The 11,344-nt window shown below is 34.2% G+C and overlaps 2 protein-coding genes across 12 annotated transcripts; both read left to right on the forward strand.

Moving 5' to 3' along the window:
- LOC130985309 (uncharacterized) lies at positions 1–4,730 on the forward strand. 5 transcript variants are annotated; one of them, XM_057908236.1, is made up of 5 exons: positions 1–281; positions 1,806–2,057; positions 3,542–3,673; positions 3,811–3,927; positions 4,139–4,730. In XM_057908236.1, exons 2-5 carry the CDS (start codon positions 1,806–1,808, stop codon positions 4,484–4,486), a joined length of 849 nt encoding a protein of 282 aa, XP_057764219.1. In that variant the 5' UTR covers positions 1–281; the 3' UTR covers positions 4,487–4,730. The 5 variants fall into 5 exon arrangements, with proteins under 5 accessions (XP_057764219.1, XP_057764228.1, XP_057764237.1 ...); XM_057908245.1 differs by having other exon boundaries at positions 6–281; positions 1,781–2,057; XM_057908254.1 differs by lacking the exon at positions 1–281 and adding an exon at positions 821–975.
- An 839-nt stretch (positions 4,731–5,569) lies between these two features.
- Positions 5,570–9,683, forward strand: LOC130985337 (stress-response A/B barrel domain-containing protein UP3). Of its 7 annotated transcripts, none has more exons than XM_057908274.1 (10): positions 5,570–5,852; positions 5,958–6,075; positions 6,738–6,865; positions 7,526–7,665; positions 7,773–7,841; positions 8,014–8,152; positions 8,368–8,430; positions 8,520–8,563; positions 9,042–9,135; positions 9,271–9,683. In XM_057908274.1, exons 1-9 carry the CDS (start codon positions 5,726–5,728, stop codon positions 9,129–9,131), a joined length of 918 nt encoding a protein of 305 aa, XP_057764257.1. In that variant the 5' UTR covers positions 5,570–5,725; the 3' UTR covers positions 9,132–9,135; positions 9,271–9,683. The 7 variants fall into 7 exon arrangements, with proteins under 7 accessions (XP_057764257.1, XP_057764293.1, XP_057764284.1 ...); XM_057908310.1 differs by having other exon boundaries at positions 5,585–5,852; positions 9,045–9,135; positions 9,259–9,683; XM_057908301.1 differs by having other exon boundaries at positions 5,585–5,852; positions 9,045–9,135.
- The last annotated feature ends 1,661 nt before the right edge of the window (positions 9,684–11,344 follow it).

The following is an 11,344-nucleotide window of genomic DNA, read 5'->3' on the forward strand; positions in this document are numbered from 1 at the left end:
GGAAGAGCCCACTAAACTAACTGGCCCATTCATCTAAATAAATTCTCTATCTCTAATTCATTCTCAAAATTGCCGGCTAAACTCACCAATCCACCACTACTACCGCCAACGCTCTCCCTTATTCCGGCCGACCGACCATCATCAAAATTGGCGCTTTCGCCGCCGTTTACTCGCTCCAACACGAAAGCTCCCTCCGCCACTGCTGCCGTCTTCTGCTCGCCGCCCTCTTATCAGCCTCAACTCAACAACATCAAGAAGCCCTAATTCTATTTGTTAATCAGGTGAACCAGCTTCTTCTTCTTCTTCACCTGTGTTGCATCTTCTTCTTCTTCTTCCTCACAATTTCTTCTTCTTCTTCTTTCCATCTCAGTCCACTCTTTGTTGGCTTATGTAATGAGATCAGCAAGTTTGCTTATTTTTTTGAATTGAAATTTATGCATCTGAAAATTGGAATATTAAGATTCGTGGGGTATTGAAATTTGATGTTGAGTTTGTTTGATTATTTCATTAACTAGTTGATGTTGTGTATTGTGGTGGAAGCTTTGTGATGTACTGAATTTGACTGGGATTTTTACATGTTTATAGAAGAAAGAGATGAATGGAAATGAGTGAGAAGAAAATCTTGTACATGAAGTTATAGGATAAAATGGTTTCTTGGAGCCCAAATCTTAAGCTTTAATGCTTTATCTCATGTGTATTAACACTAATATCCAACATAAATCACTAAACTCAATAGCTTTTGTAAATAAAAAAATTACTATTACTTGTTGAGAAAGCATTTTGTGGGTGGTGGATGTGTTTGGGGCCAATTGGCCACTCACAGTCACAGGCTATTATAGATATATTTAGCTTAAAAAGAAATAGGAAAAAAATAAATGAAAGAAAAGAATCAAAAGACACCCAAACTTCTCGACACGGCTTCTCCTTCTTCTTATTCTCTGTCAATTGAAGATAAAAAGCAAATTGGATAAGCTGGTGAATCTGGGCATCATCTCTTTTGATTTTCTTTAATCTACGATTATGGAAACAAAATTTCCCATAAAACCTCCGATCATTTTCTTTGTCGTATAATTCTTTGTCTTATTTTCTGATCTCTTTGTCTGTACTAAAAACCCTTGTACATCAATTTTGCAAATTCATCCGATTGCTCCAGAAATTTTCCTGATATGTACTCAATTACTCATACGTTGTAGATTCAGAAGCTGCTAAGCTAAATATGTTATTATAAGCCTTGATCGATCAATAAAAACATAGATAATTTTATTTTTGATATCATTTTTCAGTTTAATTGTTGTCATGTTCGCCTGTCATAATATAACCCACAAACACATCCACATCCATTTAAAGGAAGGAAGATGACGTTTTCATAAGAGTTTTCTACTTTGTGTTAAAGAAATGCATTTTCTGGTTTCTGCTTTGTCATTGCTGATTTCTTTTTGCAACATCTAAGATATAGATACAAATTATCTGTTTTTTTTTTCCTCAGTGAAAATACACCTGGGTTCTTATTCGAAATCTGATATACAGTTTTGCACCTTCAACCACCAAACATTTTCCATTGATCCGTGCGATAATGAAGATAAACTGCTGTCCAATTGTGTTCCAATACAGTACATAGATATAGATTTGGTTAATTCATTCAATGACACTTTTAAATTCAGTGAGTTGGGAGCTTTAATGCCTGTGGGTTGAGTATTACAATGGAATGTTGTTGCCTATGTTTATATCATTGAACACACTATTTTCTGAGCTACATGTTACATATTTTGACTTTTGACAGTTCTGCGCATACTTGTTTTCATTAGATGGCGTCTTCAAAATTTCCGCGACAGCCAGAGAAATCTCAGGCAACACTTGGTACAGCAGCTAAAGCAGGAAATCCTAAAGCAACTTTTTCTAGATCTATGCCCTCAAGCATGTCAAGTTTGGCGAATACAAAGTCTGCTGCAGGTCCAGCCAAATTCTCGGAAAATACAGAACATCTTCAAGAAATAAATAGTATAAGGAAAGCTCCAGTAGGGGCCCAGATAAAGCGTGTTATCAACTTGCTCTTTAAGGTATATCATCCGTTTCTTCACTTATTGCATTTTGGTTTGAAGGCGCATGGATGTGTTGTTTTTGCTTCTTTTTACACATTTGCCATCTTCTTAACAATGAACATGATCCCATGTATGCTTTGTTTTGTGTTCATCACGTACTTCAGTGAAATACGTCTCACATTCACTAATTCTCAATAACGAAAAGCACAACTTGTGTGGATATAAGTAAAAATTATTGGTGGTACTGGTATGCACAGATAGAGATTGTAAGGTGTAATTTTTAATATTCTTGGTTGCTGAGTACGTCGTGCTTCGGTTTAGATGCAATCAAACAACAATTATGTCTCGTAAGTTCTTTTCAGGTTTCCATCAAGTATGTTAATACATGCTAGAAATCCTTCTGCTTAAGTTACACTCCTTTGTCTCTCTCTATATTTTTTTTTTGTATCAAGTATGTCATTGTCTCATCTGTCAGTCACAACAGCAAATTTGCTTGTTAGTGATTGAGTATACGGTATTCTGTGATGCGATGGGAGTAATATCTACTTCTTTCAGCCAAGTTCTGTCCTATTTCCGGTTTTCATATAAAAGCTAGCAATCTATAAGTATTATGTATCTAGCAATACCTAGAGCTCCTTTATGTAACTAGTAACTACAAATGTCTCAAATGAAAAATTTGGCATATGATTCAAAACATATAATAAATAGTTACACAAAGTAAATGGTTTTGCCAATTCTTTTTGTTTGTTTAATGCTTTCATATCCATAAGATAAGATGAGCATTGACAGAAGATTGGTTTAGGAGCGCTTTCATGTTGCCTGTTGTAAATGAAGCACGAACTTTTTCCCTTGTGTTGGCTTTTTTAAGTTGAAAACATTGCCCTGTTCATTTTAGCAGTACTAACTACTAATATGTGGTATAAATGGTGACTAATTTCTGATCTGTTTGGCATGAAGTAATCTCTTCTAGATTCAGAAATTTGGTTCCATATGGGAAATAGGAACTAAGAGTGCTTGTGAATATGTTTGTGCTTATAGTTTTGCAGACTGTATTATATATGAATTCTTGGTTGAGCTGTTTTGTCCTTTTGTAATAGTTCTTAAAAATCTCATTCTCCCTATTTGCTGGCATGACTTGGTATTAGTTTCATGTAGTAGCTGCTGTAGACAAGACACTGATCAGCAGACGGAGAATACATTCATTAATTTTGCTCATTTAACTAGTTGTAGAACTTCCTTCAGCTGAACCCATCTGAACATTAAGACCTTAGTTGTTTTTTCACAAAATGCTTTTTGATTATTCCAGTCAGTTTATCTCTTCTACCGTACATTGTCATGCCATAGATTTGTATGTTTTGGCTTGATACCTTATTCAGCTCTACCTGCACCAGTTGCGGAAACTATGTTTTTTTTAGAGCTTCATTGTAGTTTATTTACTGTCAACATGTGGTGCTGGTCAAAGCTAGTTTAGCATCTTCTAACTAAAAAAAATTCATGTCCAGACAAGGGAAGCCTTGACACCCGATCAAATAAATAAAGCGTGCTATGTGGATGTAAATGGGAATAAGGCTGTATTTGACAGTTTAAGGAACAATCCAAAAGTGCGTTATGATGGAGAGCGGTTCTCCTACAAGGTGAGTTTGGTCCTTGCATAAACCATCAAGTACAGTAGTAGGTGACTTGTAATTGTTTGCCGTTGGTCAAATCACCTTTTTCTCCAAGAAAATTCTCTTAGGATCACTGACTTTGTTTTTTTAATCTACACTTGCAGTCCAAACATCAGTTGCAAAATAAGACTGATCTTCTTCAATTAATTCGGACACGTCCGGAGGGTATTGCTGTTATAGATCTCAAGGATTCGTACACTGCTGTATTAGATGATCTACAGGTAACTTTGCTTATAGAAACTTCAAATATGGTAGGGAAATATGTTGCACAGGGTGGGACTTACCTTCAGATATCAGGACGAGATGGATTTATCCCTTTCTCAGGAGAACCTTTTCATATTCATCTTTGTTGAAAACTCGCCCTTGGGGATTATTATCCTCTGATACTCAAAAAGCTTGCACGACGACTTTCTGATCATTAACATCTTGTAGACTCTGAAAGGTACAGGCGAAATTTGGTTGCTATCCAACTTCGATTCACAAGAGGACATAGCATACCCAAATGATCCTAGAGCATCTATTACAGTTGATGATGATTTGAAACAGTTGTTTCGGGGGATTGAACTCCCCCGTGATATGCTTGATATTGAGAGGGATCTTCAGAAGAATGGGATGAAACCTGCTACAAACACTGCTAAGAGGAGGGCTGCTGCAGAGATTCTTGGCATGCCTCCCAAGCCCAAGACGAAGAAGAAGAAGAATCACGAGATCAGCAAGAGGACCAAGCTTACCAACGCTCATCTTCCAGAACTCTTCCAAACTCTTCGCGGACCGGGATGAAACCTGCGGGATCAAGGTATAGGATGTACATATATTCATATTGGTTGGTTGGAGGGGATAATGACTTCTCTCGGTGATTGACCTGTTCATCCCTACTCATGTTTTCACTCTTGCTTTTCATTCATGGGGATGTAATATGAATGAAGAATACTGTTTTCATTCTTCACCAGCCAATGAAAATTTGGCGAATGATTTAATGGGGTAAATTTGGTCTAAAGTAATAAAATTTTTATATTTTGATTTTTTTACAATCTTTCATTCTTGTTTAAAATTTGGTCTAAAATCATAATACACAATAAATCATTTTTTTTTCCACAAAAACGTAAATGATGCGGCAATTAAATTGTGATTACATGGATAAGTTACATGACAATTAAACTAGAATATTAAGAGCTCAAAGTAAATAATCAATATCAATCCCAACACAAGAATACAATTGTGTTTCATCCCAACACTCTTCAACCCAGCCGTCTACAATTTAATCCAAACGACGCCGTTTTTTAGTTTGCCGTTTCATTCTTGTTTTATAATGCATAATAAATCATATTGTTTTTTTTGGAATTTCCCTAAGAATGTAAATGACGGGACAATTAATTGTGATTACATATTCAAAGTGTTATCGTGTGAAATTTCAAAAAAAAAAAAAAAATTACTTGTGTATTATGAAATAAGAATGAAAAATTATGGATAAAAGCAAAATGTTAGAATTTATTACTATATGATTTTAGACCAAAATTACCCTCGTTATCTATGCCACATCATTGGACCGGTGCTACATTATTTAAAAATTCGCCAAAAAATCACGTTATAGATTTAAAAAAATAAATAATTTATTATGTATTATGCAATAAGAATAAAAAATTGTGGAAAATATCAAAATGTGAGAATTTATTTCTTATGAGTGTAATTTGGGTCTCGTTATTGTTATGAGTGGAGTTTATAAATATAAATGAAAGTGAAAATGATATTATGAATGAATCAAAACAATAAAAGTGAATTTTGACGGAGGGAGTAAGATTTGAGATCAAATTTACCCAAAAAAGAATTATGTAAAGGGCAAAGAATAAATAAGAAACATGATTGGCGGCAACGCAAGCGCCTTCCATTTAAATTGCCGTTTTATGCAGACCACCCATTTCCAATTCCAACCGCTAAACTATCACTCATCTTCATCATCAACAATTTTTTCGCCACACACACAGTTAGCTGTGGAGAGAGGGAGAGGAACTCCTAACTAAAATGCAGGTTTTGAGTCAAATTTTCTCTCCTCGTACTCTAGCTCTTCGCCATGGAAATGGCTCGGAAACCCTAGGGCTTTCAACATCGCATTCGAGATCACAGCGGAGGAATATTTGGCGCAGCGGAGGTGAGAAAACCAACATACTTTCTATACTATTTGAGCTTTTGTACTTTGCTGCATTCATGTTGCGGCTCAATTTCATTAAATGCATGTTTCAAATTGTGCCGTCAGTTTCCTCGTTCATCGATAGGAGGGGAAATTTAAGCGATTTGACTAAAAAGGAGAGGGGGAATGTAGTAGTTTCATCCGTGGAAGAAGGAATCTCGGGTACTGGTGCGCAAAGAAAGAGGTGATCTGTTTGCTTCGGAGGTTTATTTTGCTTTTCCTGGATTTAGTTCTGTTATTTCTCAGGGCAATTTCATGTATTTTGTGATAAAAATACATTAGGTCCAGAATTTAGTGATTCTGTTGAGGAAAAAAAAGAAAAATGAAGCATCTTTTGTGAAAATTAAGCTTATTAGCAGCTGATGTTTTGCAATGTTTATGTTTTAAGTAAACTTTCTCTAATACTATGTTGTCAAACTCTTCAATGTGGATTTCAAACGATCAAAAGGCATGCAGTGAAAAGAAGTCTGCAGCTGAAAAAATATGTGTACGTTAATTTTCTAAAAGCGTAGTGTAGTAGAAATGTGATGCCGATTCTTATACCATCCTTTTGTAGATATACCAAGTAAGTGAGCTCCAATAGTTTTGACATTTACCATAAGTTGGCAAATATGCTCTTTTCAGTGCTGCAGTACCTTTGACTTACTCATCATAATGAAGTCTGCACAGTGACCTGTTTTAGTGAAAATGTATTTCTCCTAGCAAAGATGAAAGATATTAGACTGCCTCATCAAGCTATCATGACTGCCACATTAGTTGTTTCTCTTTGCTGGACTTTTTTTCTTCTTTTAATCTTCTTTCTTACAAGATTGAATAACAATTTCCTTCATATACTACTGCGTGCAGAAAAGTGGTTGAACATATATGCCTAGTCAAAGCAAAAGAAGATTTGTCTGAAGAGGAAGAGAAAGACATGCTGGATTTTCTTTATACGACTCAATATCAGATGCGGGGCATTGTTGCCATGTCATTAGGTGATACTTTTAGTGCTCAATACATTGTTTAAGATTGACAGAGAATTGTTGACTGCAACTCTGTTTGAGATTATCTTATTATAGTAACACAAACACTGTTAAGCAGTTCAGTTTTCTTACTTAATATTAAATATACAACATTCATTATTATTATACCAAGGATTTCGCCATATTTTCTTCTTGAATGATTTCCTATGGTTGTTACTTTTCATGTGCAGAACTTAACTACTGTTTGCATGATCATGTGAGATGCTAAAAACTGAATATTAGAGGTCCAGGAAATGTTTGGGTAATTATCCATGGAGTGTTGGAATCATTTATCCTCTTTGTGCTTGCGCTTTTGAATTGTCTTCACATGAATCATGAATGTGGTTTTATCTGATAAACTTTTAACTACTTTGCTGAAGGTATGCTTTCTGAAAGCTAAACAGCAGTTTATTGCCACATGGTTTCTGATTCCATTCTCTATCTGGTGGTTTTCAGAAGAGAATGGTTGTTAGTGCCCTGCTCCAGTTTGTGTGCTATTTATAGAATTTACCCAGGTTCAAACATGAAGCATTGCATCTGCTACATGTGCATGTTTTCTCTGTACAGTTCAGTTATGTTAACTGTTGGTATCTTTCTCTGAAGTATCTATAAGGCGCTTTCTAACTTTTGTAGGACGTATTTGTGATCAAAATCCTGAGCAATGTACCCATGCCATATTTATGCGTTTCCAGACGAAAGAGGACCTTGCCAAGTTTTATGAGAACACCTTCTACACGAAAGTTCTTAAGGAACATGTGATGCCCTACTGCCATGTATGCTTAACATGTAAACACCAATATCTCAAATCATTTGTTCATTTAAAGTACCTGCCGATAGATCTTATCCTATGTTCTCTGATTTAAGAGATTTTTATTCTCAGGGGTTTATAAATTTGGACTATGAGTCTGAAGTAGAAGACGATATCCTGCCAATCTTCCGGAAGGGAGAGGTTGGAAGCTGCAATTGCACTCATCTGTCGAAACATATTCTGAGATTAGAGCACCTGCTTTTAGTGTTCCAACTTCAACTAGTTCTATGTGTATTTTGGTCGTCCTATGGTTTTCTTTTTCATATAAACATGTAAAACTCGTCTTAAGGGCATGGAATACTTTTACTGGCAGGAGTTCAACTATGGCGTCGAGCTCATGCTACTTGTAGAATTTAGTCAAAGTTCTTTGGATGGGCCTGCTGAAGATGCAATTACTTCTCTTGCAAACCTGACAGTGGAGTTTCCTTCTCTGATTGTTCAAGCTACTAAAGGTGTATTTTAAGATCCTACATTTTTCTTTGTTAGCTTCTTTGAAAGTTGGAATCAATATGTGCCAGCTCATATATTTAACTAAATGAACTTCTCAGAGCCATTGATATTGCATGCATTACTTTTCTTTGTGTTATAATACAGATTCAGCTATCTGTAGGATAATATGCTTTGCAGGTCCAATTCATTATCATGCTGCAATGGTGTTTTTTTTCAGGTGCAAATATGAACATGAACAATGTGGAGTATACTCACGGGGTAGTAGTGCGATTTCGGTCAGGTCAGCTACAAGTCCTTTTTCAGCATGAAGCATGAACTTAAAAGCATTTTATGTGACTTGAGAATTTCTAACTACTATGTCTTATACAGTGGAGGCCTTCAAGATCTTCATGAGCAGTTCAGAATACAATACTGTGAGGAGCTATATTTACTAGCTTGTTTGTTGGTTCATGACTTTGATATTTTTCTTGTGATGTGAGGGAATGTTTACACCGAGCTCTCCCCTTTATTTTTGTTATGGTGGTAGTCTTGTTTCGCCTTAGAGTAACTGTTCTTTTCTCCAAATACCCAACTATCTACACCCATAAGTACTTACTGGGAATTATAAAATAGTGAGAGATTTCTCTTTTGAGTTTTGTGTACATGGCAGATTTAAAACTCAGTCCTGAGAATTTGTGCAAATATAGTTTGTGAGCTTGCATAAAAATTAAAATGCTAATGAGCCTTGTGACCATTACACAACATGAAAGACGAACTATGAGAAATAATCTTCCTAACCTATTTTCTGATATGGAATTTGAAAAAAAGTAAAAAGTTAGACATCCGTAATTAATGTTTCTGTTTCTTGTCATCTATGCGCTATGCTACTGTATGATTCTTGGTGCTTGATAGCAGATCTGGGAATCCAAATTCATGCCCTTCATTCGAAAGGTTCTATGCGTGCATTTTTCAGTAGATCCTGTGGGCAAAGAGCTTATGTAGCAAGGTCAGTCTCCTTCATACACTCTTCAGTATCCCATTATCAGTCTCAGTCTCCTTCATACACTCTTCAGTATCGCATTATCAGTTTCTTCTAAAACAGTGTTCTTCATGCAACAATATAATTCAGGATCTGTTACAGGAAATCGATGTAATCACAACTTGGCTTTGAGTTACTTATATCTTCATGCTTTCTCATTCGTTACGTCAACATTTATTCAAAAATCTCACTTTAATTTCCGGATCAACGCGCATGCATATATGAAGGATAAGGTGCAGTTGGAAGAGTTTGATTCCACTTTGTTCTGCCCCTCATCCTCCTTGTATCTAGGCCCCTTTTTTGGTGGCTCTGAGAATTGTTTCTTCCACCTATATAATGGGATGAGTGTGCTTTCAAATATGCCCATCAGCCTTCGCATCAGACTCTTGTAAAATGGGATTTGTATAATAGAAACTAATAGTATTAGCTTTTTTTTAGGTTGTTTTATATTTTAATCATTTTTAGAAATAAATCAAGCATGAAACATATTTTCTATATATTCTTTTAGTCTGATATTCATTGGGTCTTTTAAGTTGAAAAATAATGGAGTATGTGGCTTTCTTTCTAGTTATGGATTCGTGCAACATATTTACAGGTATTGAGTTTTTCTCTACACGTAGGTTAGAATTTGGTGAGTGTAATTTTCCTAACTTCATTGGATATCAGAGAACGTTTGGTTTATAAATACCAACCTACTTTGTTTTAATGGCATATATTGGGTCCTTCAAATATATCTACATATATTGGCTTTTGTACCTTTTCAGAAAAATAGCATCTAATAATATATGTAAATGTGTTATAAGTAAATTTAGCTTGTATCCAATACTAGTTTTTAATTCACACAAGTGAGGTTATCCAGATAAAACAAGCTTTATGTGAAGGACTAGTTGAATTTATTGATGAGATTTTTGCTTATGATTTTTTAATTACGATCTTATACTCTCAATCATGTCGCTTCAAGGGCTCAATTTTGTAATTTTATTTTGCGTTAAAAGTAGGACGATAAACTTTTTATTGCAAAATAAATGGTGCGGCCTTCCACACTAATTAATTACAATTAATTATTTATTTATTAGGGTTGATTAGTATTTTAATTAAGACTAGTGTACCTCCCGCGCTATGCGCGGTTAAATGTGAATTTAGACTCACGTAAAATCTGTATATATATGTTTTATAATATTAATATAAACTAATATAATTAAAATTCGACGCTAAAATTATATTTTGTTAAGTGATCTAATATTTTAACATTACCAATGTAATTATACAAAAATATAACAAGTGTCTATATATAAATATTGTATCACTTATATATGGAGTTTCTATAATTACACTAATTAAACCAGATTTATCGCATAAAATAAGCTGTGTATGAATTTTCTATGTAACATTATGAATTTGGTTTAGTTAAAAAAAAACATTATGAATTTGGTGTGAAAAATGATGAATTAAAAAAAATATCAACCTATAAAATTCAAACTTTTAATAAAACAAACAAAATTCATAAAAAGAAAGAAGAAATATTAATTAGAAAATATTTTGAAAGATATTTGAATATGTTACACATTTGAACGGAAGTTAGAAGTATTTATTTTTTTGAATATGATTAAATTTTAAATGATAACAATTTATTTATTTTAAATTAATTTTTTACATATTATATATCAAAGTAAAGATCTTTTTATGATCTTTTATTTAAGATGCATTTTCTATATTATATTCATAATAAATTATTAAATAAATAAATAAGAAAATAGGTTTTATATAATTAATGAGAATAAAAAGTACTCCCTCCGTCCCGCGAGTCTTGACACGTTTGGATTCGGCACGGGAATTAAGGAGTTGTAGATTAGTGTTTTAAGTGTGTAATTAATAAAGTATAAAATTGATAAAGTAGGAGAGAGAAGGTAATAAAAGTGATAAAGTAGGAGAGAGAATATAATAAATGTGATAAAGTAGGAGAGAGTAGGTAATAATTATTACCAAAAAAGGAAACGTGTCAAGATTCGTGGGACGACCCAAAAAGGAAAACGTGTCAAGATTCGTGGGACGGAGGGAGTAAATGAAGAAGTGTAACCGTTTTTTTTTTTTAGATAACAAAGTGTATCCGTTTGAAACAAAAGAATTAACCACTAATTAAGATTTTTTTCAATTCTAATTATGTCCTTCAAATTGA

This window comes from Salvia miltiorrhiza, chromosome 1 (assembly GCF_028751815.1).
Source record: "Salvia miltiorrhiza cultivar Shanhuang (shh) chromosome 1, IMPLAD_Smil_shh, whole genome shotgun sequence".
Lineage (NCBI taxonomy): Eukaryota > Viridiplantae > Streptophyta > Magnoliopsida > Lamiales > Lamiaceae > Salvia > Salvia miltiorrhiza.

Excerpts from the sequence above, each read along its gene's own strand:
- LOC130985337 (XM_057908274.1), top strand. The coding sequence starts at position 5,726 with ATGCAGGTTTTGAGTCAAATTTTCTCTCCTCGTACTCTAGCTCTTCGC. Across the intron at positions 5,853-5,957 it reads GAATATTTGGCGCAGCGGAG|TTTCCTCGTTCATCGATAGG; the intron begins GTGAGAAAACCA and ends TTGTGCCGTCAG. Across the intron at positions 7,666-7,772 it reads ATGTGATGCCCTACTGCCAT|GGGTTTATAAATTTGGACTA; the intron begins GTATGCTTAACA and ends TTTTATTCTCAG.
- LOC130985309 (XM_057908227.1), top strand. The coding sequence starts at position 1,021 with ATGGAAACAAAATTTCCCATAAAACCTCCGATCATTTTCTTTGTC. Across the intron at positions 2,058-3,541 it reads TTATCAACTTGCTCTTTAAG|ACAAGGGAAGCCTTGACACC; the intron begins GTATATCATCCG and ends ATTCATGTCCAG. Across the intron at positions 3,674-3,810 it reads GAGAGCGGTTCTCCTACAAG|TCCAAACATCAGTTGCAAAA; the intron begins GTGAGTTTGGTC and ends CTACACTTGCAG.